Source organism: Bos indicus x Bos taurus, chromosome 27 (assembly GCF_003369695.1).
Source record: "Bos indicus x Bos taurus breed Angus x Brahman F1 hybrid chromosome 27, Bos_hybrid_MaternalHap_v2.0, whole genome shotgun sequence".
NCBI lineage: Eukaryota > Metazoa > Chordata > Mammalia > Artiodactyla > Bovidae > Bos > Bos indicus x Bos taurus.
Genome location: NC_040102.1, coordinates 35283802 through 35310679, shown reverse-complemented (window position 1 = coordinate 35310679; position 26878 = coordinate 35283802). Strand labels below are relative to the sequence as shown.

Here is a 26878-nt window from a genome sequence, read left to right as displayed (position 1 = left end):
TTTGAGACCCCATGGACTATATCCTGCCAAGTTCATGTTTCCATGGAATTTTCCAGGCAAGAATAGTGGAGTGGGTTGCCATTTCCTACTCCTGGGGATCTTCCCAACCCGGGGAGTGAACCCATGCCTTTTGTGTCTCCTGTATTGGCTGGTGGAATTCTTTCCCACTGGGCCATGGGGGAAGCCCATACTGTCTTTACCTTTTCTGCACTCTCATGTGGTTTGAATCATATGATATGTCACCTTTTCACATTTAAGTTTCCTCTATATTTTTCATGGCTTGAAAGCTCATTTATTTTTTAGTGCTGAATAATATTCCCTTGTCTGTATGTACTGTTGTTTGTTTATCCATCCACCTACTGAATGAAATCTTGATTGCTTCCAAATTTTGAAAATTATGAACAAGTCTTATTTAAATATCTGTGTGCAGGTTTTTGCGTGAATATGCATTTTCATTGAAAAAAAAAACAAGATGTATTTTTTCTGATTATCAAAGTAAACTAAAGTTAAACCATATAAAATTTCCAGTATTTGGTTGTTTTTCACTTAAGAGACATGGCAGATTCACATTCATGAATGTGATATATTACACTGAAGGATTTTCATCCAACAATAAACCTCATACAGTCATGCTGTGTAATAAGTATTTTTGCTTCTTTACTTTTTATGATTTCATGTTTTGCTTCATATTGGTAATGTCTTCTCAACTCCTTAAATATATTTAGCATCCCTATTTAACAATTTTGGTTGGCATTTCCCAATATTTTTGCTTCACTTGATTTTGTGCCTGGTTGCCTGCAAAAATACTGGTATTCCAGACAAAATTAGAGATGTTGCAAAGGGAATTAGACAAGGAAGAAAGGTAACAACTTCTCTTTGGAAGTATTGAGTTTGAATAAGATAGTGGTAGGACCTAGGGGCAATGTTCTGAAGACCCTTAGGAAGAGGAGAATGGAAGCTGTGAGAAGCCGAGAAGATGGTGAGAAGGAGAAAGTGGAGTCCCGGATTTGAGATCTGGGCTTGTCAAAGCAGCATTTCTGACCCATGTAGTCTCTTTCAAGCTCTGCACTTCTCAAGCTGCTCTTTGCGGGTCCTGGGAGGTTGGCCGAGACCAGCTCTCCAGATTTTGCTTCACGCTGAGATGCAATCCAGCTGAAGCTGGGGATAGCTCTCCCGACCTGTTTTCTTTTTCTTTCAATCTGGGCTTGGCAGCCACAGAAGGAAAGAGGAGATGAGCTGATTAGAAAGAAGGGAAAATTAAGCTGGGTTTTCAGAGTGCATCTTTGCCTTCTGAACCCTTGAATGTGTAATGCTAAGTCACTTCAGTCATGTCCAACTCCTTGTGACCCACCGAACTGTAGCCTACCAGGCTCTTCTGTCCATGGTATTCTCCAAGCAAGAATACTGGAGTGAGTTGCCATGCCCTCCTCCAGGGGATCTTCCCTATCCAGGGATTGAACTCTTGTCCATTACATCTCCTGCATTGGCTGGCGAGTTCTTTACCACTAGTACCACCTGGTAAGCCCCTAAGCCCTTGGGGAGCTGCTAAAAACCTAATTCCCCATCCTCCACCCTCTAGCAATTATTGCAATGAGGTCTGAAACCTTCCTTTAAGAAAATGCCCTATGATTCTGAAACCAGTGGTCCAGAGACCAAACTTTGGGAAAGACTGGAACGAAAAGAGCTATTCCAGGTCTGATCTGTATACAGAGGGGGCGGAGATGAGCTAGGACCTAGAGGTTCCTGCTCCCATCCCCAGTGTCCCTGAGAGGAGGTGCTCTGCACCCCGTGGCAGATGGATGTGCAAACCTCTGGCTCCTGTAGGATGTATTTCTCTCTGGTCCCTCCAAAGAAGGGAAAGGAGTGACACACGGGCTCTGGGGGCACCTGGGGGAGCATTTATTGAATAGATACAACAGTCTTCCATGGAACAAGTCTGTCTCTCTGAACCACCTGGCTAGAGAGGATGGATTATTTCAGACTTCCCTGTTTTGCTTTAATCAAGCTATCAGTTCAAAACAACCTGCAAGCAGATTAAAATCTGGGACTTTGAATAGGCAAATAGATAAATGGAAGTGCAGGTGGTGGTGAGCTGGAAGTGACAGCAGAGTTGCAGCTGGCAGCCCTGAGCATGTGTGTGCCCTGCAGGTCTGGGGAGCTGTGCTATGCAAAGCAAGTATCTCTGGGAAAAGAAAATATGCTTCGGGATACTTGACTCTAGGGATTCAAGTGAAAAAAAAAAAATTATGTTTCCCATTACTAAGTGAAACAGGTACAAACCCAGGTTTCCTCTAGCAATCAGGGGTGGGGAGGCTGAACCCTCTCGATTTCAAGCAGGTGTGAGGCTTTCTAGCTATCCCCAAGGCAGCCAGCTAATTTCTTGTGCAAAAATACTAGCTAGACATGGTAGGGAGGATACTTGGATAGGAAGAAATGGACATTCCATTCTTTGCACATTGTTTTATACTAGAAATGTTCCTAATAAATTTGCTGATTACTTTTCTCAGATTATAAAAGTTATATGTACCTAAAGTTTTCTTGAAAATAGGAAAATAAAGTTAGGAAAATTGGAAAATAAAGTCACATTTCAAGTGTACCAGAGGGAACTGATTTTAAAAATTAATTTTTTTTTTTGTCAGTGAAGAATCTCTTTGTTAGGTAGATATTCTGTTTGTTAGTCCAATTAAAATTTATTATTTTTATTTACTATTGTTTGCATTCAAAGTGAAATATATTTGAGTTATGTTCTATAGTATAAGTCATCTGACCATTTATTTATTTACTTCAGTTTCATTAAGGTATAATTGACATATTTAAAGTGGACACATGGTGATTTGACATATGTATAGATTGTGAAAGGAGTCTCTCCATATAATTAATGAACACATCCATCACCTTACATATTTATCATATTTATTTAATTTTGTGAAATCAATTAAATTTACTCTCCTCACAGTTTTTAATTATGCAATACAGTGTGTGATCAACTTCTTTTATATTAGGTCCTCTGGCCTTTTTCATTTTATAGTTGGAGTCTTGCACTCTTACCAACATCTCCATATTTTCCTATCTTGCAGCCCCTGGCAGCCACTTTTCTACTGTTTCTATGGGTTCAGCTTTGTATTGATTGATTGATCCCACACATAAGTGATTTCACGCAGTATTTCCCTTTGTCTGGTTCATCTCACTTAGCACTCAAAGGCCATCGCTATGTCTCAGATGGTAGGATTTCCTTCATTTTCATGACTGAATAATATTTCTGTGTATGTAAGTGCCACATCTTCTTTTCATTCAGAAATGGACACTTAGGTTGTTCCATATCTTCTGATATAAGAATATTGTGAATAAGACTATCAGGAACATGAGAATACAAATACCTTTTGGATATCCTGTTTTAATATCCTTGGAATAAACACCCAGAAGTGAAATTGCTGGATCGTGTGGTAGCCCTGGTGGGCTGCCGTCCACGGGGTCGCACAGAGTCGGACATGACTAATGCGACTTAGCAGCAGCAGCAGCAGCATGGTAGCCCTAACTTTAATTCTTTTGAGGAATTTCCATTCTGATTTCCCAGTGGCTGTGCCAGCTTACCTTTCCCCCACATCTTTGCCAGTACTTGTTATTTCTCATCCTTTTGATAGTGGCTAATCTGAATGGTGTGAAACGATTTCTCGGTGTGGTTTTCACTTACATTTTCCTGATAACCAGTGGTGTTGAGCACCTTTTCATGTGCCCACTGACCACTTGTATATCTTCTCTGGAAAAATGTCTATGTGATTCCTCTTCCCATTTTCAATCAAATTGTTATTTTTGATTAAAGAAAGAGTTAAGGGAGTTCTTTACATGTTTTGGCTTATTAAGCTTTTATTTGCAGTATGATTTGCAAATATTTCCTCCCATTCCATAAGTTGACTTTTTATTTTGTCAATGGTTTTGTTTTGTTTTTCCTATGCAGCAACTTTTAGTAAAAGGAGAGGAATCTCAAAGATCAGAATGGAAATAAAAGAAATAGAGACTAAGATGACAGTTTAATATCATGTATGAAACGAGTTGCCAGTCCAGGTTCGATGCACGATACTGGATGCTTGGGGCTGGTGCACTGGGACGAGCCAGAGGGATGGTATGGGGAGAGAGGAGGGAGGAGGGCTCAGGATAGGGAACACATGTATACTTGTGGTGGATTCATTTCGATATTTGGCAAAACTAATACAATTTGTAAAGTTTAAAAAATAAAATAAATTAATAAAAAAAATAAAAAAATAAAAAGACCAGTGAAACTCAAACCTGCTATTTTGAAAGAGTAAACAAAGCAGATACATTTTTAAACTTGATTTACCAAGAAAAAAAGAGAGGACTCAAAACCAAAATTATAAATGAAAGAGAATACATTACAACTGATACATACAAAGGATTATCGTGACTACTACAAGCAAATAGATGTCAACAAATTGGACAGCCTAAAAGAAATGGATAAATTCCTAAAAAGTGCAAGCTTTAAAGACTGAACCATGAAGAAAAAGAAAATCTGAACCAACTACAGAGGTTGAGTCAGTAATCACAAACCTCTCAACATAGAAAGTCCAGGACTAGATGGCTTCACTGCTGAATTCCACCAAATATTTAAAGAAGAATTAATAGCAATCCTTCACAACCTTGCAAAAATTAGAAGAGGGGGGAACACTTCTAAACTTGCTCTATGAGGCCATCATTATGCTAATACCAAAACCAGACAAAGACACTACAAGAAAAGAAATTTACAGCCTCATAATCCTCATGAACGTAGATGAAAAATCCTCACCAAGATATCAGTAAACCAAGTTCAATAATACATCAAAGGGACTGTATACTATGATCAAATGTGATTTATTCCAGGGATGTAAGGATGGTTGAACATTGGCAAATCAATCAGTGTGATACAGCACATTAACATAATGAATGTGAAACTCATTTGATCATCTCAATAGATGTGGAAAAAGCATTTGACAAAATTAAACATCCATTTAGTAAAGGCTTAGGGGCTCAGATGGTAAAGTGTCTGCCTACCCAGGGTTTGATCCCTGCGTAAGGAAGATCCCCTGGAGAAGGAAATGGCAACCCACTCCAGTACGCTTGCTTAGAAGATTCCATGGACAGAGGAGCCTGGTAGGCTACAGTCCACAGGGTCACAAAGAGTCGGACGCGACTTCACTTCACTTCAAACATCCATTTATTGATAAAACTTTCAACAGACTGGTTGTAGAAGGAATATACCTCAGTGTGTAAAAACCATACATGATAAGCCCACATCCCAACATTATACTTTCAATGGGGAAACACTGAAAGCTTTTCCTGTGACATCAGGGGTAAGATAAAGATTCCCACTGTCATCACTTTTATTCAGCTTAGTATAGGAAGTCCTAGCCAGAGCCAGGCAAAACAGACGAATAAAAGGTATCAGATCAGAGAAGAAGTAACACTGGCCCTATTTGGAGATGATGTAATATCACACGTAGAGAACTCTAAAGACTCTGCCAAAATTACTGTTAGAACTAATACGCAAAGTCATTAAAGGGAACTAATATGACAATCATTAAAGTTGAAGAATACAAATCAATACACAAAACCCAGCTGGTTTCTACACACTGACAGTGAATTATCAGAAATAGAAATTAAGAAAGCAGTCCCATTTACCACTACATCTAAGAGAGTAAAATACCTAGGAAGAAATTTAACCATGGAGATGACAGGTCTGTAACTGAAAGTGAAAAAAAAACTGAAGAAGACACACAAAAATAGAAAGATAGTAGAAGCTTATGAATTGAGAGAAGTAATACTATTAAAACATCCATGCAACCAGAGCATTCTACTGGTTCAATACGATCATTATTACAATTACTATGCCTTTTTTCACTGAGATAGAACAAACTATCTCAAAATTTGTATGGAGGCACAAAACCCCTAGATAACTCAAGGAATTTTGAGAAAGAGGAGTAAAGATAGAGGCATCACTTCTGGATTTCAAATCATGTTTTGATGCTTTGGTAATCAAAACAGTATGATATAGCCATAAACACAGACATCCAGATCAACAGAACACTTAGATCAGAAGTGAACCCATGCATGTATGATCAATTAATTTATGAAAAAGGAGCAAAGAATTTACACTGGGGAAAGGACACCATCTTAAATAAATGGGGTTTGGAAAACTGGACAGTCACGTGCAAAGGAATGTAACTGGACCACTCTCTTTCACCATATGCAAAAATTAACTCAAGATGGATTAAAGGATCGATTTAAACATACAATTTGAAACCATAAAATTCGCAGAAGAAAGCACGGGCAGTAAACTTCTTGACAGCGGTCTTGACAATTATTATATTTCTTGGTTGTTGTTTAGTCACTCAGTTGCATACAACTCTCTGTGACAACATGGACTGTAGCCCACCAGGCTCCTCTGTTGGTGGAATTTTCCAGACAAGACCACTGCAGTGGGTTTCCGTTTCCTTCTCCAGGAGACTCGCAACCAATCAAATTACTTTTTGATTTGACACCAGGAGCAAAGGCAACCTAAGTAAAAATAAGCAAGTGAGACTATAATATGAAAACAGACAACAAATCAAAAAAGCTTCTTCTCACCTGACTGTTTAAGTAATTAACATACTTTTGTAGAGGAACCGTTCTGTGCAGAATTTTTAAAGGTGCACAGTGGGATGGATCAGGACTATAAAAATAACAAAAATTGAGGATTCAGTTGTAAAAACGGAGTTCAGTTTGAGAATAATTATAGGATGCATACCAAGGTGTATAAAGTAATAGGGCCAAAAGAGAATCGAATGTAAAAATGTTACATACGAGTAATGAGGCCACGTGTGAACTGTGCTCCCACTGCCTTGGTTATTGGGTTGGTTGTCTGAGTGACCAGCATCTATTTCACAAGACCATGGACTTGGATTAATCTCGATTTTTCCACCACCTAAACCTCACTCCAAACAGATGGAGATGAACATTTGCCCTTGGCAGTGGTGGGGGTTAATCTTTGAAGACCTCATTCACAATCATGCTTTTATAAAGTGCTAACGTTTTTCTTATCCCTGGCATGAATTTTCTAAAAGAAGCCAAGAGACCTTGGGAAACGGTAGCACAGGACTGGCTTGTGTGGTTAAAGCTTTCACGTTGCAGAAGGATTTTGTATCTTTGTTGCTTCAAATCACCCCATCTTCTCTGACTTTAATCACTGATCTCACTGGCTTCATTTTTTCCCTCATCTCTATCTTTAACTTCTTAATGAGAGCTTCCAGAGAGGGGGGAAAATCATTTTTGCCTTATTTCCCCAAACAGCAGAAGAGCAGCCTAGATGAGGTATATTGCATTATTTATCCTCCGGTGTTCTCTTCTTTCTCCTGTGATTCTGCTAAAAATGTGCAGACTTCATGGAGACACATTTAGCTCTGCCCTCACACGACAGAAAGATGGTTCCTCTGTACTTTGGTGGTAATGTAATGCTTTGAGTTGCAAGACTTTGATTTAAAATTGTAATGCGCCCGTGTAGGCCCTCGTGTAGGCAGACGGAAGTACAGATTTAGTGCAAACATGTTTACACACTCGTGAAGGCTGCCCAGCCCACCCTAGATGGTTTTTCTTCAACAGAAATCCATTTTTCCCAAAACTTGTTTAAGATAAGCACTTCTCATTTTAAATGCTCTTTTAAAAATATTTCAGAAAAAACATAAAAATGACCTAATTCTAGAAACTTGAAGGCTGTCCTCTTTGCTTTTGAAAAATGGACCGATTCCTGGGACGAGAAGAAAGAGCGCCTGGTGTGGATGACGGCATGTGTCTTAGTCAGCCCAGGCTGCCAAGACAAAATAGCATTGAGTGGGGGCTTACACAACAGACATTTACTTTTCTGCCGGTTCTGGAGCTCGAAGGCTGAGATCAAGGTGCTGGCGTGGTTACTGGTGCAGCCTCTCCTCCTGCCTTGCAGAACTTCCACCTGCTTGCTCTTTCCTCACGTGGCCTTTCCTCTGTGCTCACGGAAAGAGGAAGCATCCCCTGTCCCAGAAGGCCACCAGTTCTGTTGGGTTAGGGCCCCACTCTTTTGACCCCATTCAACCTTGATTTGTTGCTCGGTTGCTAAGTCATATCTGATGTCTTGCAATCCCGCGAACTGCAGCATACCAGGCTCCTCTGTCCTTGGAGTTTGTTCAAATCCATGTCCGTTGAGTCAATGATGCTGTCTAAGCAACTCATCCTCTATCATCCCCTTCTCCAACTGCTTTCCATCTTTCCCAGCATCAGGGTCTTTTCCAGTGAATCGGCTCTTTGCATCAGGTGGCCAAAGGATTGGCGCTTCAGCTTCATCATCAGTCCTTCCAGTGAATATTCAGCGCTGATTTCCCTTAGGATTGACTGGTTTGATTATCTAAAAGTAATGCCAAGAGGGGATGGGGTTAGGCTTCCACATATGAATTTGCGAGGGCATACAATTGAGTCCACAGTGCCACACATGCCCAGGATTCTATAATTAAAAGCAAAGTGACGTATCACCCGAGGCCAACGGGTTAAGTGAGATTTGCCAAGCCAGCATCGGGTGCATTGGGATTCTTAAAAACAGTGGACGAGTTGGCTCTGCTGGTTCCAAACTTTCTCTTGCTTAACCAGCTGGGTTGCATGTGGCATGGTGGCTGTGACGAGAGGCATCACTCCAGACTGGACTTTTGTGCCAGTTGCAGTGGGGCTTCCCTGGTGGCTCAGATGGTAAAGCATCCACCTGCCAATGCAGGAGACCCTGGTTTGATCCCTGGATCAGGAAGATCCCCTGGAGAAGGGAATGGCAACCCACTCCAATATTCCTGCCTGGAGAATTCCATGGACAGAGGAGCCTGGCAGGCTACAGTCCATGGGGTCGCAAAGAGTCGGACACGACTGAGCGACTAGCTCGAGCACACACACCAGCTGCAGCAGTTCCTAGGTTTCCTGGGAGTTTATGTTCAAGCTCAGCTTTTGTCAGATCCCCTGCTGAGACTTTTTCCTCCAATGTGCTCACTCTGCAGAATGCCTTCGGGAGCTGTTGCCAGAACTCCCCCTGGTCTGCAGGCTCCCTCCTCCTCTAGGACCTACACTGCTGGCTGGGGTAGAGAGATGGGAGGAGACAGGAGATGGGTTTGATTTCACTTTCAGAATTAAAGGGAGTCTATAGCAATTATGTACACACACTTTCACAGGATCATTTTAATTAATCGGGAGTCTTGGGCTCTTGTTCTGGGATCACCTCTTTCATTCACGCGTTCAGTCCCTTAATCGACAGTTATTGAGCACTGACTGTGTCAGGGGTATTTCAGGCATGGTGATAGATGATGGGGATATAAATGAAGAGAAGACGTATAATCCGTGTCCTCTGAGAACTTAGAAGTTGTGCGATCTCGAGCAATTCTCTTAGTCTTCCTGAGACTCATTTTCCTCATCTTAAGTGATTAGAATGGGAAATCATCAAAACTGGAATGAACCTATAAAAGTGTGATTTTTCTTTCCGTTTACTGGAATGATTAGATTCCTTAAGGAATTTAGAAAATTCAAAAAAGGTGTACATTAAAGTCACCTGTGATCCATGGTAAAGAATATCAATCTTTTGGTGTGTTTCTTCCTAGAGTTTTGTCATGTCTATGCACACAACCATGTGTATACAGCACAAACATATGTGTATATTTTAAATATTTTTTTATTTACTTGGTTGCAATGGATCTTAGTTGTGGCCAATGGTCTCTTCGTTGCAGCATGAGTGATCTAGTTCCCTGACCAGGGATCGAACACGGGTCCCTGCATTGGGATGTCTTAGCCACTGGACCATCAAGGAAGTCCTCACACGTATGTTTTTGTTTAAGAAGTTTGGCATCATTTATTTTTTGGTTTGAAGCAGATTTTCTTTCTTAGTATTATTGCATAGTATTTTTCATGTATTTGAATACTACTAATATGCTTGCTAATGGCAGTTTGGTAATCTGTTTCATATATATATATGTATCATATTATTTATCCCTCTCATTTAGGACATTTAAATTACTTTCTCATTTTCATTATTATAAATAAGGGATGTCTCTGATTGTGAACTTAAAATGAACTCATAGAAGTAGAATTTTGGATTGAATGAGTTTTTGCCTTTTGAATATATATTGCAAAATTTCCATCCAGGAAGATAATGTCAGTTCACTTGCCTGTTAGCTATGTACAAGAGTCTTAGTTTCCTTGTATCTTCACTGATATGGATATGTATATTTTGTAAATTTTTGCCAATTTCATGGGTGACAATACATGTTTTTAATGTAAAAAATATAAGGTAGAATTTGGATGAGCTTCTCTTTATGTATCTTTTAACTATTTGCATTTTTAAAATCCCTATTTCTATCTTTTGCTTATTTACTATTTTTTTTTTCTAAATTTGTAGGAACACTCTTTATCTTAAAGGTATCAGACCACTTTCACATATGGCAGGTATTTTCCTGCTTTGTGGTTGCCTCTAGTGTGTATATGTGTGTGTTCAGTCATCTCCAACTCTTTTGTGACCCCGTGGACTGTAGCCCTCTGGGCTCTTCTGTCCACAGGATTTTTGAGGCAAGAATACTGGAATGGGTTACCATGCCTTCCTCTAGGGGATCTTCTCGACCAAGGGATTGAACCCATGTATCCTGCATTGGCAGGCAGATTCTTTAACCACTGAGGCAACTGGGAAGTCTGGTTTTCTTCTTACATATATGTATTTAAGATACAAGCATATATATGTATATATTCAGTTCATTTCAGTTGCTTAGTCATGTCCGACTCTTTGTGACCCCATGGACTGCAGCACACCAGGCCTCCCTGTCCATCACCAACTCCTGGAGTTTACTCAAACTCATGTCCATTGAGTTGGTGATGCCATCCAACTATCTCATCCTCTGTTGTCCCCTTCTCCTCCTGTCTTCAATCTTCCCCAGCACCAGGGTCTTTTCAAATGAGTCAGTTCTTCACATCAGGTGGCCAAAGGATTGGAGTTTCAGCTTCAGCATCAGTCCCTTCAGTGAATATTCAGGACTGATTTCCTTTAGGATGGACTGGTTGGATCTCTTTGCAGTCCAAGGGACTCTCAAGCGTCTTCAACACCACAGTTCAAAAGCATCAATTCTTTGGTGCTCAGCTTTCTTTATAGTCCAACTCTCAGATCCATACATGACTACTGGAAAAACCAAAGCTTTGACTAGGTGGACCTTTGTTGGCAAAGTAATATCTCTGCTTTTTCAAAAGCTTTCTAGGTTGGTCATAACTTTTCTTCCAAGGAGCAAGCGCCTTTTAATTTCATGGCTGCAATCACCATCTGCAGTGATTTTGGAGCCCAGAAAAATAAAGTCTGACACTGTTCCCACTGTTTCCCCATCTATTTGCCATGAAGTGATGGGACCGGATGCCATGATCTTAGCTTTCTGAAAGTGGAGCTTTAAGCCAACTTTTTCACTCTCCTCTTTGACTTTCATCAAGAAGCTCTTTAGTTCTTCCTCACTTTCTGCTATAAGGGTGGTGTCATCTGCATATCAGAGGTTATTGATATTTCTCCCCACAATCTTGATTCTAGCTTGTGCTTCATCTAGTCCAGCATTTCTCATGATGTACTCTGCATATAAGTTAAATAAGCAGGGTGAAAATATACAGCCTTGATGTACTCCTTTCCTGATTTGTAACCAGTCTGTTGTTCCTTGTCCAATTCTAACTGTTGCTTCTTGACCTGCATACAGATTTCTCAGGAGGCAGGTCAGGTGGTCTGGCATTCCTATCTCTTTCAGAATTTTCCACAGTTTGTTGTAGTCCACACAGTCAAAGGCTTTGGCTTAGTCAATAAAGCAGAAGTTGATGTTTTTCTGGAACTCTGTTGCTTTTCCGATGATCCAACAGATGTTGGCAATTTGATCTCTGGTTCCTCTGCCTTTTAATAAATCCAGTTTGAACATCTGGAAGTACATAGTTCACATACTGTTGAAGCCTGGCTTGGAGAATTTTGAGCATTACTTTACTAGCGTGTGCTGCTAAGTCACTTTAGTCGTGTCCGACTCTGTGGGACCCCACAGACAGCAGCCCAGCAGGCTCCCCCGTCCCTGGGATTCTCCAGGCAAGAACACTGGAGTGGGTTGCCATTTCCTTCTCCAATGCATGAAAGTGAGAAGTGAAAGTGAAGTTGCTCAGTCATGTCCGACCCTCAGGGACCCCATGGGGTCGCTCTTTTCTAGTCAAGAGTACTGGAGTGGGGTGCCATTGCCTTCTGTGTTACTAGCATGTGAGATGAGTGCAAATGTGTAGTAGTTTGAGCATTCTTTGGCATTGCCTTTCTTTGAGATTGGAATGAAAACTGACCTTTTGCAGTCCTGTGGCCACTGCTGAGTTTTCCAAATTTGCTGGCATATTGAGTGCAGCACTTTCACAGCATCATCTTTTAGGATTTGAACTAGCTCAACTGGGATTCCATCACCTCCTCTAGCTTTGTTTGTAGTGATGCTTCCTAAGGCCCACTTGACTTCGCATTCCAAGATGTCTGGCTCTAGGTGAGTGATCATTCCATCATGATTATCTGAGTCGTGAAGATCTTTTTTGTATAGTTCTTCTGTGTGTTCTGGCCACCTCTTCTTAATATCTTCTGTTTCTGTTAAGTCCATCCCATTTCTGTCCTATCTATCTATCTATGTATCTATATATATAGCCATTTTTATCAGTACTGCTTTTGCTTTGCTGTTTAGAACATTTTCCAATCATAAAGTTAGATGTATTTTATGTATTTTCGTAGCTTTCTTTTTGGTCTCAGACTATTGGGTGTATTTTGGAATTTTGTAATCTATAATATTCCATTTATTTGTTTGGTTTTTCTACTGTTAAAGGCACACTGTATTTGTCCTGGTCTCTCATATGTCACATCTCCAGAACCACTTTTCCCCACTTCTTCATCTTATCCTCTAGTTTCTAGGAAGTGACCGTGTCCTAACTTCACACTTCGCTGTAGTGCTGATTGTGCTCTGGCCCTGCTGAGAAGGACCTTCCAAGTTAAGCTGTGATATTGTTTTTTATTTAAAAAAAAACTTTATTTATTTACTTGGCTGCTCTGGGTCTTAGTTTTGGCATGCTGGGTCTTACCTGTGGCACGTGGGATATAGTTCTCTGACCAGAGATGAACCTGGGCCCCCTGCATTGGGAGCACAGAATCCTAGCCATTGGACCACCAGAGAAGTCCCAAGCTGTGATATTTTTAACATCCTTACTTTATTGTCTTATCTCATCTTTGAGTTTTAATCTTCAGTCAATTTTTTCTTAAATTAAATGGTCTAAACACTTGCCACTTAGAACGTCTACTTATTGTGGTAAATCTTTTGCAAAGAAAACATTTCTTGATGTTTCTTCCTTGAGAGTTTTTGTCAGTGTCTTCTTTTGTGTCACATAACTTTTTTTCCTATGCTCCACTCATCAGAACAGAAGGTTAGGCCTGCCCCATGTCCCCGGTGCTCCACTCATCAGAACAGAAGGTTAGGCCTGCCCCATGTCCCCGGTGTGTGTGTATCAGCCTTGCATCCTTTCACGGTCCACCTGAACCCTCTTAGGATCTTCTGATCCAATTTCAGCTTGAGGACTGGATGAAGACAGGCCATTTCAGGAGCCCAGCAGCCTGGGTAGGAGACTTGGTATCTGGGGACTTGGGTAGAGGAGTTTTATATCTTCCTTCTCTGTGCTGTGAAAGGCTTTCTCTAGAGAGCCAGTCTTCTCTTCCTAGGTTTCCAGTTGGTCTGTCTTCTACTCTAGGTTTCTATATCCAACCAATCAAGATACACCAATCCAGGAAAGAGCCCCATTCATCAGAGAGAATCTCTGACACTTGGTGTTTCCTCTTGGTTCATCTGCATTTAACCTTGACTTCCTACTGAAGTTGCCCCCCAGTGTTTGTGGGGCTCTGCCCTGGGCCCTCAACCTTAGAGTGTTAAGGGGGGATCTGCCAGGGCAGCCTCTCCTTCCCAAGAGATGGAGCCTCCATCCCATATCAGCTAGACAGACATTCTTGGGCAACCAGGAAGTGAAACCTTTGCTGTGTTTTATTTCTGCCCTAATCGGCCCCTCTTCACGCTAGAATGAGTAGAAATAAATTGGTGGCTTGTGAGAATCACTCTTCTATAATGATCAGTCTGTTCCAGGTTTTCGTTTTTCCTTATAGTCCTTGGCTTATGTTAGCTGGTTTCTGGAAGGAGGTATAATTAGATATCTATGATGAAATAAGATGGTGAAGATTTAAGTGGGAAATCAGCAATGGATCTTAAAGCTTATTTGAAACAACACATCTCCTGCCAGCCTCACAACTGTGATCCGAGGATAAAATGAGAGGATAAATGTGAAAGGACTTTGAAGGCTGTTGGGAACATTATGCAAATACCAAGTTGCTTTGTTATCGCCACATTTTATGAGAGCAGAAATCAGTAGCCTTGTTGGAAGCAAATGTGAGTTGAGAATTTTTTAAGGAACGCGTGTGATCGTGGAAGGTGGCTTTTTAGGTGAAGCACAGAGCTGTTCTGCTTCTGTGTTTCACTCTCTCCTTTCACAGCAATACATCTGAAACAGAGGTTGGTCTTGCTCTTCATCCCTGCAAAGAGAAGGCTGGCCTCAATTCCCACTTTAGACTGTTCCTTAGCATGCCAAGAGATTGTTTCAGCCAAAGAAAATAGTCTCCAGATAGGTCTGCCCCCACACAATGCCCAGCAACGGGGGAAGGGCTTTAATTAAAACGAAAGGTTTGGTCATTTCTGGCCTATCTGGGAAGCTTAAAGTTGATGTGGTTTGAATGAAAATAATGACTTTTACTTAAGATGCAAATATTAATGCAAGAAAGAACCTGGGATTGACTCTCAGTGCAACTGAAAGAGAGTATAATTTCTTTTTTGTGTTTTTTCCCGCTGAAATTAATGGTCCTTTTCCCTCCTGAAACTCTGTAATATATACATTTAACATGTTAGTAAGGTATATTTTTTCTCTTTTAAGTTCCTTTTGGCTGGCAGTTGGGCTTTTTAAACTCTTAAAAACAGTGTTAGTTTTAGGTATTAATGGATCTTTGAAATGACCTAAGGCAGTTTGAGGGGTAGTGTTTTTTCAAGTCTTCTTGGTTTGGTTGTCTGGACAGCATTTACCATCCCATAATCTCCGTTCATACAGAAAGCTAAAATGACCACATGGTGAAAAGTATACATATTTACCAAAGAATTCGATGGACCAAAATCAGGTTTTCAATTCTGAAGGAGCACGTCCTGCTCTTCGGTTAAGTATGCTCATCTAATTACCAAGAATTACAGTGAAAACAGTGTGCATTTTGAATGTTGATAAGGGTAAATGGAAAAGTGATCAGTTATATCAATATATGTTAAATGCACTCCAGATCAGTGATGCTTTTTACTAATTATAATTAGTATAAAGTAGACTTAAGGAGGAATTACAAAGGCTTAAAGTTACTATTTTTTGTTAAAGATGAATTTGTTATAAAAATTAAAAAGAGAAACCATCTAGACTCTTACCCTAAAAAACTGTATTTTTCTCCCCTCATCTCTTCTTGCTATACTTACGAATTTTTATTTAATTGTCATCATCGTATATAAGCAATTTTGAGCTTTGCATTTTCTATCCAATATTCATTATGTAGAAAGCATTTTTTTTTCCATTTGCAACTGAACATAAGGGCATTCCATGGCTGCTTGAACCCGTCTCCTATTGTTGAAAGTGTAGCTGTCTTCCAGTTTATTATTTTGTTCCTATTTAGATAATGCTGTGATGAACATCTTTGCTCAAATGCAATTTTAACTTTCTGTAGGAAAGGTTTCGTTTTTGGAGTAAATAGAATGGGGTGAGATTTCTATGCCAAATTTGATGCAGCTTCAGAGAGTTAAGGGAAATTGAGAGGAGGGTAATTAAGAGAAGTCACTTGGAGGGTGATGCAGTAGGTGACTCCGTGTCCTGTCTGGGTGAAGAGGTGAACGTGGCAGGAAGAAAGAGAGGAGCTGCTGGCAGAGCTCTGGGGGAGAGCAGGGCTCCAGGAACGTTCAACTGGGAGCCTCCTTCCCTTTGTTGACCAACATCATTTGTGGCTTTGGGTCTGAGTCAGACCAGCTGGGAGGGCAGTCCCATGCTCCTCTCACTGTGGAGTGGACTGTCTTTGGGGTTTTGACTTTCCCCCTGAAGTCAGCATAGGGAGGTGTTGGCTCCAGGCCAAGTGGCCTGGGAAAAGCAACAGGAGGGAAAGAGAGGACCAGGCACGAGGGATGCAGCTGAGTGATGAGCCAGTACCAGACCCCATCCGCCATCAGTCCAGGGTCAGGTGGTGTTTGCCAAGGCTCTGTTTCTTTCCACCTAGACACTAGGTCAAGGCAGTCCTTCCAGCCAGCCTGGAGACTGGGAAGCCAAAGGAGAAAAACAAGCCTTCAGTGGACACTATCAGGAAGAAGGTTCTGACCCAATATTGCTCATCACTAATCACAGCAGAGCTGCTCTTTTTTTCTTTTCTTTCTTTCTTTTTTTTTTTACTTGTTTTGTCAAACTGCAAGTAAATAACCCGGTGAACTCTGTCTTTGCTGGAAATAGCCTTTCTGAAAGAAATGTTATATTTTAGGAAAGAATAAAAAAAACCCTACCACAAAACAAGCTGCTTTATGAGATTTCCAATTTTGCCATGGTTTTGTTCCCTGGGTAGACTGATGCTGCAGGGACTGTGATAAGAAGTTCTTCTATGGTAACAAAAGCAAAATTGAAAACCTACTTCAGCCCCATTCGAGCTCACACTGTTATCACTTTGTCTTTTCACCAATTACCTGCCTGCGTGTGCTTTACAGCAGCCCAGATTCTGTGGCAACATTCAATGTCCTGGAGATTTTGACATCTTCTTTAAATTTTTTTTTTGAATTGTGGCAGTGTTCCTAATATTTCCACTACCCCTTACCTCCAAAACCCCCACAGCCCTGTAGAATAGCTGTACACATTTTAGACATCGGCATATTTACCTGCAAAATGAAACGTGCTTGTTTGCATGGCAACATTCTCAAGAGCTCACAGAAGCTAAGCAGTGATGTTGAAATCATCTGACACATATTCATATGGGGTTCCATTTCTCTATCCTTCCAGTCTTCCAAGCAGACAAGACTCCAGATAACCTTTGATTAAAACTTAAAATTCAACCTAGAAAGGGCTTCGGATATATTTCGAAAATCACACTTTAGTACTTTTTTTAAATGTCTCTAATAATTTTCATATTGCAAATCAGTTCAGTTCAGTCACTCAGTCGTGTCCGACTCTTTGCGACCCCATGAACTGCAGCACGCCAGGCCTCCCTGTCCATCACCAACTCCTGGAGATCACTCAAACCCATGTCCATTGAGTTGGTGATGCCATCCAACCATCTCATCCACTGTTGTCCCCTTCTCCTCCTGCCTTCAATCTTTCCCAACATCAGGGTCTTTTCAAATGAGTCAGCCCCTTTGCATCAGGTGGCCAAAGTATTGGAGTTTCAGCTTCAACATCAGTCCTTCCAATGAACACCCAGGACTGATTTGCTTTAGGATGGACCGGTTAGCACTTTTAAATGCATTTAAAGACCTTAGAAGTGTCCAGCAGGTGTTTGGAGGCTCGGTCTTCTTGCTTGAGGCACAGTGAAGGAATGAAAGAAGTGACAAATGAGGCAAACCAGACAGGAAGGAGTTACACGATGTCCTGTGAACAAGATGCAACTTGCTGTGTATTCCCTGAAATCACTTCCCCTTTGTGGCTAATCCAGGAAGGCAACCCATCAATCAGGCTAGAACCCAATTGTAAAGAATGACACGTGGAACCAAGTCATTGGAAAAGAAGGAAATAATCTCTGAGTAAAGGTAGGGGCTGGGGGACTTGGAATCAGGCAGCAATGGACTCAAGAATTCACCTTACAGAGACCACATAGAGCTCAAAGTCAGGATTGGTGCAATCCGCATTGAGAAACAGACTCTCCTATATAATGTCTCATTTGGTTCTCCTGGAAACCCTAATAAATATTATTGCACTCATTTTGTACAAGGAGAATGTGAGACTTGTTTGGGTGGTTTAGTTACCAAGTCGTGACCGACTCTTTTGTGACTCTGTGGACCTGGCAGGCTCCTCTGTCCATGGGATTCTCCAGGCAAGACTACTGGACTGGATTGCCATTCCCTCCTCCAGGGGATCTTTCCTGATCCAGAAATCGAACCTGTGTCTCCTGCATTGGCAGGTGGTTCTTCACTGCTGAGCCACCAGGGAAGCTTGAGACTAGCTTTGACTATAATCAGATTAGAGTAAATGACTCATTCCATGTCATGACTTGTTCGATATCACAGAGGAAGAAAGTGGTCGAGCCCGAACTGGGATTCTGAATTTCTGACTCTTTTATGGGTGTTTTTCAGTCCACCATCCTGCCTCAGGTAGCAGCTTGAAAGTTAGAACTTCAGTGTTCTTTAGAGGTGAGGGGAGTTCAGATGGGCTATCAGTTCAGCAAAGGAAGACAGGAAAGATGGAAGTAACAAGAAATCAGTTTCTCCACGCTAGGCATGGGGCAGTCAGGACAGATAGAAGTTTGGAGTCCTGCTGATCTGCAGGTGGTCGGGCTTGACTGGTTCAGTGGCGTCTGGCTCCACGCATGTAGCTTGGCTCTAATCAGGCTTCAGTTAGAGATGCTGTGTGCACGTCCAGCTCCCACGGCAGTGTGGTCCCCAGCTATTTAGGGCAGGACGGGGTCGCTAAGAGTTGGACACAACTGAACGGCTTCACTTTCACTTTCACTAGGGTAGGGGACTGGGCTCTTCTTCCTAGCTGATCCTTGTATCATTCCCTCTGCTGACCTATTCTTACCTTTGCAGACAGTTGAACAGGATTCACTCCAGGCTAAAAGATCCCAGTGGTTGCACCTTTCTTCCCTAACTGCTTTTTAATCCTGAAATTACATTGTCTTGATGACGTTGGGCAAGTCACTTCACCTATCTGACACGTCATCCCAAGGGACCCACATGAACGTGCTCCAGTATTTTCTGTCGTGGCAGTCCAAACGTGGGTTGGAAAAGAATTTCCAGACACAGAGAATTTCAGAAGGGAGTAATTATCAAGAGTAGGGGGCTGAGGATGAAGGCGCTGTGAGCACAGCGGGCTGACCTCCTGACGGACTAGGGAGAGTCGACACTTTGCATGAATTAGTAGCCAATGTTTATCGCCTGAAGACAAAGAAAATTCCTGTTGAAGGATGGCATTAGGTGTTGGGTTAGAGCATTATAGGGTGAGTACCAGGGTGGGCGTATTTGCCTAATTAGGGGTCAGGGAGCTGACCTAGATAAGGATCAGGGGGGCTTTTGGCAACAGTTAAATGGACTTCCCTGATGGCTCAGAAGGTAAAGAATCTGCCTGCAATGCAGGAGACCTGAGTTCGGTCCCTGGGTCGGGGAGATCCCCTGGAGAAGGAAAGAAAGAGTTGGACGTGACTGAGCAACTACCACTTTCACAGCCGGGCTCAGTCAGTTTCAGAGATGACCTTGGTTCTGGCCTCTCCATCCGGGGCCTTGGTGCAAGGCCTCTCACCGTGACCTTGGTATAGACCTTCACATTTTCTGAGGAGATTCCTTCTGGGCATTGGCAGTCACTGCCGATGTGTCCAAGGATTCTCAATGCCTTCTCTTTCATAGTATCTGCTTCTGCTTTTCCTTCCCAGAGTCGAAAACATGCCAGCAAAGTCCGACTGTATTACATGCTTCACCCCAGGGATGGTGGGTGTCCAGCCAAGAGGCTCCGATCAGAAAACGTGAGTATCTGACACCACGCGATATCCTTGGACAGTTTGTTCTGTCGGCGAGAAACTTTGCAGGTCTGGGAATTCCAGTTATGTCCAGCCTAGCGGGAAAGCTAAGTGAGTTGAAATCGTTCTCATTAACTATGACAGAAAATATAACATATAAGCAAGTCTTTTCCTTTTTTTTCTTCCTGCCAGACCTTGCAGGATACAGGGCTGGGAGACTTTTTGATGATTTTGTGCTTGGACCTTGCAAAGAAAGAACAAACGGAGGGGCTGAGACCGTCAGAGGCTGGGTGAGGGGAGGCGGGCGCCTGGAGAAGGCATGACCTAAGGGCAAACCTGTCAGAAATATCGGAGCCTTGCTTTCTACATAATGTATGTTTCCTTTGGTGTGTAAAACAGAGCGCCAGTTTGTTCACTTATAATGAAAACTGTGTACATATCTTGCAAATAAAAATATTCAGGGTTTTGATCAGTGTTACCTTTCTCTGAGGGAATGTTTACTTAGGAAGACAAATAACAATTAGGCAGTCGCTTTGAAGGTTTAAAGTCAGAGCAAAGGGTTTCCCTTAGCCAGGCCGAGGCCAAGACTGCTGAGAGGAGCACCCCCTCCTCCCTGCGGGGGGCCCTTTTCCTGCCGAGTAGAATGTTCTTATCCATCCATGGCAGAGGTCCTCCATGATACCAACTGCGGATTAAACGCAGAAACGCCTCACCCTCTGAGGGCCAAGAGGCTGCGGGTGAAGAATTCACATCCCAACCTCTCACTGTGATTGTGATCCTGCTTTTTTTTTTTTCTGCTGCCATATCGATGCCAGTCTTCTTTTCTTATTAAAAATTAATACATAATCATTGAAGAGACTGGGCAAAACCTGCACTCATTTGTTCTTCACAGGAGAGACAGAGAGAGAGAGAAACGGGAGAGAGAGAAAGGTGTGGTTTTCATGGGGTGACTGGTTACAGCCCTAATGAGTGAGGCCCGGGGTGGGTAGTTTTGCCTAATTAGGGGTCAGGAAGCTGACCGGTAAGGATCAGGGGGGATTTTGGCTGTGGTTACAATGGGGCTCCTCCCTTCCACGTGACTGAAGGTGGAGAACGTCAGGGCTGGCCGGGGCCAGGGGTTTCCAGCCACATCTCAGCATCCCAAAATGAAGTAACAGGTGCAGACTCACCTGGACTCTGTGGATTTTTCTTTACTGCCCACCAAGGAGACAGACACACAAGCCACAGACCTGCCTTAAAGAGACTTAAATATAGCGAGAGAGGTAAGCATTGCATAAAAGAGCTCTGGTGCCACAGTGGAGGTGTTTGTTAACATTTGTACACAGCGCCTCATGGAGACAAAGGGTGGATGAGTCATGCCCGGGCCATGCGACCAGGGAACGTGTGACTGCAGAGGTGGCATGCGAGCTGGGGTCTTTGGGATTGGATGGATGGTACCAGATGGACGCAGTGGGAGTGAGGAGGGTGGACGGGTGTTTTCTTGGGTGCATCTGTAGCAAAACAACCTATTAAGCCACAGGGGAGTCGGCTTAAGCCAGCTTTTATGTAATCTCAGAATCCTGTAGCATGCTGGAGTCATGCTCTCCGTCAGGTGTCTATTAACAGAGAGAACAGAATTCCGTTGTTTCCCCTTGCAGTTGTTCAGTGATGTATCCCTTCATTCAGTGGCCATTTAGCATCTAATCTTAAGAGTCAGAAACAATAGGGATTCATGGACACTTAATAAGAAGCTCTTGGAGCATAGATTATTATTGTCTGTCCACTCAAGTTCTAATCATGAGTGGTGCACGCATAGCTGAGCTCCTAAGGAGTGATCCTTAGGAGGAAAACCTTTCCTTCTCAGGTTCCTTGGCTGGTCTAATAATTAAACTGACTTAAAGATAGATGAACAGAGGAAACACAAATTTAATTCCATACATGTGGGAGCCCCAAAGAGAAGAGACTCAACAAAGTGACCAAAGCAGGCAGCTTTTATGTTCTTAGACAGTGAAGTGACAAATTTATAAGGAATTGAAGGGGCAAAGAGAGGGTGCTGGGCTTGGGGTAGCAAATTAGTGAAGAAGTACTGAGGTTTGCTTATAGAGGCCTCTTGGCCCTGGATTCTGTATCCCTGGTGATAGGGCTGTCCCTCTGCCTCCTGGTACAGGGAGGGTGCCTTTCACATGGGAGATTTATCTCCTGCTTTCAGGGGGCAGGAGATGGTCAGAGTGTCCTTCCTGCACCTGCTGTTTCTTAAGTCACTTTACTAAAAAATCAGTATATCAAAGTGGCATGTTAGACGGTGGGGTGTCCTGTTCCCCTTCATAGGCAAAGAGAAAGGGGCACTGGGACTGCTGCTGGTGGCCTTGAAGACACAGTCTTTGCCAGTCTGGTCAGACCCATGCTGCACCCCACTCAGGCTCTGGTTCTGCCAGACACCCTGGGGTCAGTTCCTAGCAGGAATGAAGGTCAGATTTTACAGCAAGAAGTATTTACAAGAGTTCTTTCCTGAAGACCCCTTTGAGAACTCTTTGCTGGGTTTTGAAAACTTGGCTTTATCATTGGATTTGCTGATTCAGTCATTTCCTCTGACTCGATAATCCCGGTCGATGAGCAAATCAGTAAATAGGAAAAGCAACTTAATGATCTTACTCTTTAGAAGAGATGGTTGATGCTTTAGCAGGCTGTATGGACATTTCGCAGTGAAAACTGTCGTTTCCATTAGGCATCTTAATGTATTGGATGCAATGTGCAAGGCTCCCCCAGCCCCTTTCCAGGGCCTTGAGAGTTGATGTTGTAACCATTTGAACCAATTTCACTTGATACAGATTCACATCTAAGGACTGAGACCCTGAATATACAAATCAGCAATGGCTAGACCATACACAGGGCTTCCCTGGTGGCTCAGATGGTACGGAATCTGCCTGCAATGTGGGAGACTCGGGTTCCACCCCTGGGTTGGGAAGATTCCCTGGAGAAGGAAATGGCAGCTCACTCCGGTATTCTTGCCTGGAGAATCCCATGGACAGAGGAGCCTGACAGGCACAGTCCTCAGGTTGCAGAGTCAGACTCGTCTGAGCAACAATGCACAGACCATATATAAAACTACGACTGACCCACAGCCTGCAGCCAGTACAGAAGAGCAACCTACTGATATATAGTGACCAGCCCAGAAGCCTGCCTGCTGTAAGTCAGTCTACAGGACGTCAGGCCACTGTCTAGAGTAACAATCCAGGAAGTGAAAAACAGCCCTGTGACAAGCCCCGAATGCAGGACTTGATGAGTAGCTGACATCATCGCGGACTTCTGTCTCCGTTTCCAACTCAGGACCAACCAGAAAAAGCCAAATATGCACCCCTGACCCATCACATGGGCTTCTTCCCATTTTAGGTGACCTGTTTGCCTTTCCCCACATCAGGGCACAGGTGAGACCTACCCTTTCTCCATTCTGAAGCTTCCCCACGTCTCTGCTTGCCTTTGCGTCTCCTGCAGATGCAGGTGACGGCTGGCTGGCTCCCTGGCTACAGCACGCTCTGCATCAGCAGCCTTTCTTGTTCTCCTCTGGTTGGCGTTTCTTTCCACAGGGTGGTAAGACGGGGAGCGTGATAATAACCCATCATGTACAGGTTCATCAGAAGATCCAACTGAGCAAACTCATTCATTGAGCACTTTGTTTTCAGTGCTTTCTGCAGGCGTTGTTGTTGCTGATCCTCTCCCCCCAGCACCTGTGATCTGGGGAGGTTGTCCTACTTCGCTCCACTTGCCTCTCTTGTCTTGCCCATCCTCCCACCTGCCCTGCTCCCGGGGGCTGAGGTTTGCATCCTGATGTCACTGATTGAGAACAATATCCAACAAAGTGAGTCCTTCTGGAAATAGAAAACTTGTTGCTGATTTTCCAAACCCTGACCACACACGAAGCTTGGGCCACAGCGATTCCTAAAATTGATAGGTAATGGCAGCCATCCCTTTCCTGGGAATACTTGGTAACTTTATTTACGTACAGAGGAACAGAAGTACCTGTTATTATCCCCAGGGCCATTGTCATTTCTATTCCAGGTCATTTGACCTTTTTGGTTGTTTGTTGTTTAAAAACTTAAGTTCATTTCTGCCTTTTGTTCTGGTTTTTCCAGCTTTTTAAAATCCCCTGTTTTACTCTTTAGAATCCTCATTTAGATCCTCTGTTTTTTTTTTCTTTTTCCTTGAAATTTTAGAGCACAACATACTCCCCGTGAGGCCACAGAGTAAAATTAAATACGAAATAAATTGCTATAGTTGATTGCCTTGGAGAAATTTTCAGTAATCCCGTGAGCATTCGAGCCAGAAAGGACTTAAAGATTATCTAGTCTACTGAGAGCCTTGGTTTTCCACCAATGGGCCCTTTTATTATCTTCTCACTCATGGATCACATGCTTTAAAAAAAAAAAAGTCTGCTTGGGAAACAGCACTTTGAAGTTAAAAGGTGATTTAGTTTTACTTTTATTTTTATTCTGTAAAGATAAGTTAACTGCAAATTCAAATTGCCTGTCGGTATTAAATAAACTGTTTTTACTTGGAGTTCATGTAATTCCTTCTGAGAGAGGAGACTTGACATTTGGTTAGTGTGATTGGACTTGCCCACTCCTAAATATTTATATGGCTTTCCTTACATTCTGAAATATTTGGCATAGCTTGAGAACTTCCACTGTTGCGTTCACAGGTCCCTAAATAGCCTGGATTTTGGGTTGGAAGGATTCATTGTAATCCCCTTCCAACCCCGTAATTACAAAGGTGAAAATAAGGCTCAAAGAAGTACCATGTCTTGTCCAAATTTGTAAAAAAAGACCCTGTCTGCTACCCTAAATTCTATTCCTGGGCTTCTTCTACATGTCTTGAAATTGTAGCTTCTTTGGGGGCCTGGAAGCCATTGCTGGGTCCAGAGACAGACAGCATTGCTTCCCCAGGGGAGAGTATTAATAGTAACTGGCACTTCTCAGATGCTTCCCCCCTAAATGCTTATACATTAACACGTTTCCTCTTCACAAGTCCTGTGTAAGGTAGGGGCTAGTGTTATTCCCCACAGAGAAGAAAACTGAAATGAAGTCATTTGACTCTGGTCAAACAGCCAGTAAGTGGCAGAGACAAGGCTGGGGAAATATAAAACACAGCAAAATAGAATTCCCTCTGGCCCCTGCAAAGTGGCTCACCATGCCCTGCTTGGAGACAGGGGCTGCACCATCTCCTAAGTGCTGGGGCATAAAGATGGAAGCACATGGAACTTTCCTTAACAGGAATCAGGACGTAGCGGGGGTTCCATTATATGCAGATCACATCTTTTCATGATTTGAAAAGTGTAGCAGATGCTACCCTGGTCATATGGCTAGATGACTGTCAATGAAAGTAATCAATAAGCAATCTATAATAGGAAGAGAAAAGAGTTTTATTTGAGCCAAACTGAAGACCATAGCCCGGATGACAGCCTCTCAGACAACCTGAGGCACTGCTCCGGGAGAAGCATGGTTTTGGGCACAGTTCTACGTCTTGTCAGAAATGAGACCATTAAAGTTAGGGATGCGTTCCTTCAAGGTTTCAAAAGGAAAACTGTTCCAGTACACACACGGCGAGTCAGTGTGGCCTTGGTGCTTAGGAAGGGGCTCTTATCCTAGAAGGAGGATGAGCACTGGATGACTAGGAAGGAAGTCATTTCATCTTTCTTTTTTAACATGGGCATTCTTCACTGCTGGTCACTGTGCTCTTTTCTTTAATAATTAAAGCATTTGTACAATGTAGATTTGATAATCACAAGCAGGCCGTTCTGGCTAGCATAAAATCCAAGTTAAGTCATGTGTAAGCCAGCAGGACTTCCCCAGACCCTCAGTGTGAATGTGTGTTTTATCACTAGCATCTGGGCACGAGGGAGGGGACCCTGATATCTCTTGGCAGGACTTTGGCAGGACAGTGTTTCCCAGAGAAAGTGACAATGAGCTGATTCTTTAAAAAAAAAAAAATTTACTTGGCTGCGCTGGGTCTTAGCTGTGGCATGTGGGATCTAGTTCCCTGATGAGGGATCGAACCCAGGCCCCCTGCATTGGAAGCACAGAGTCTTAGCCACTGGACCACTAGGGAAGTCCCCAGGCTGATTCTAGAGGGTCTGGATGTGAGTGATCAAATGAAGAAGGCGGGAAAGGCCTCTTCTGAACATGGACTCGACACGAGTCATGTGTTCAGAGAAATAAAACTCCAAGGTACTTGAGATGCACAGTACTAATAGGTGGCTGTGTTTGTTTCCTCCAGCTTCCGTTAACAAATGACCACAAACCTGTTAGCTTCCAACCACAGAAATATATACTCTCACAGTTCTTACAGCTACAAATCTGAAATCAAGGTGTAGGCAGGACCTCCCTCTGGAGGCCTTGATGGGAAATCAGGTACATGCTTCTCTCCTGGCAAGGTGGCTGGCCACCCTTGGCAGTCCTTGGTTTGCAACTGTGTCGCACCAGGCTTTCATCCCTGTGTGCGTCTCTGTCTTCTAATAAAGATGCCCGTCTTTGGATCTAGGCCACGGTCATCCAGTGCGCGGGCGTGCGCAGTTGTGTCTGACTCTGTGACCCCATGGACTGGAACCCACCAGGCTCCTCTGTCCATCGGATTCTCCAGGCAAGAATACTGGAGTGGGTTGCCATTTCTTTCTCCAGGGGATCTTCTCGACCCAGGGATCGAACCCCGGTCTCCCTCATTGGCAGGTGGATTCTTTACTGTCTGAGCCACCAGGGAAGCCCGATCATCCACTGTGAAGGCATCATAATCTATTACATCTGAAAAGATGCTATTTCCAAGTAAGGTCACATGTCTGAGGTGGATATAACCGGGGAGACGGTATTCAACCAGTGCGGCAGTGGAGACACAAATGGAGATTGGACGGTGGACAGGGATACGAGCCCATACTGTGCATAGTATTGACATTTGCTTGCTCAACCTTTTCCATTGTCTCCAGTGGTCTGCTGCTGAATTCATGGGGATTTCTCGATGAGGGATGTGTCTACCAACGATGTCGTGTCTTGGCTGCCAGCTACACATTTAGAGCTAAAAGTGGGGATGCTGTCCCTGGCTGAGCTACAGATTAGTGTT

The 26878-nt window shown here is 42.9% G+C and overlaps 1 protein-coding gene across 1 annotated transcript in view; it reads left to right on the top strand.

Moving 5' to 3' along the window:
• ZMAT4 (zinc finger matrin-type 4) overlaps nt 1-26878 on the top strand; it is a 376717-nt gene that overhangs the window by 115516 nt on the left and 234323 nt on the right. The window contains exon 3 of the mRNA XM_027530022.1: nt 19712-19801. Within this exon, the coding sequence (XP_027385823.1) occupies nt 19712-19801 (90 nt within the window). The remainder of the gene's footprint in view (nt 1-19711; nt 19802-26878) is intronic.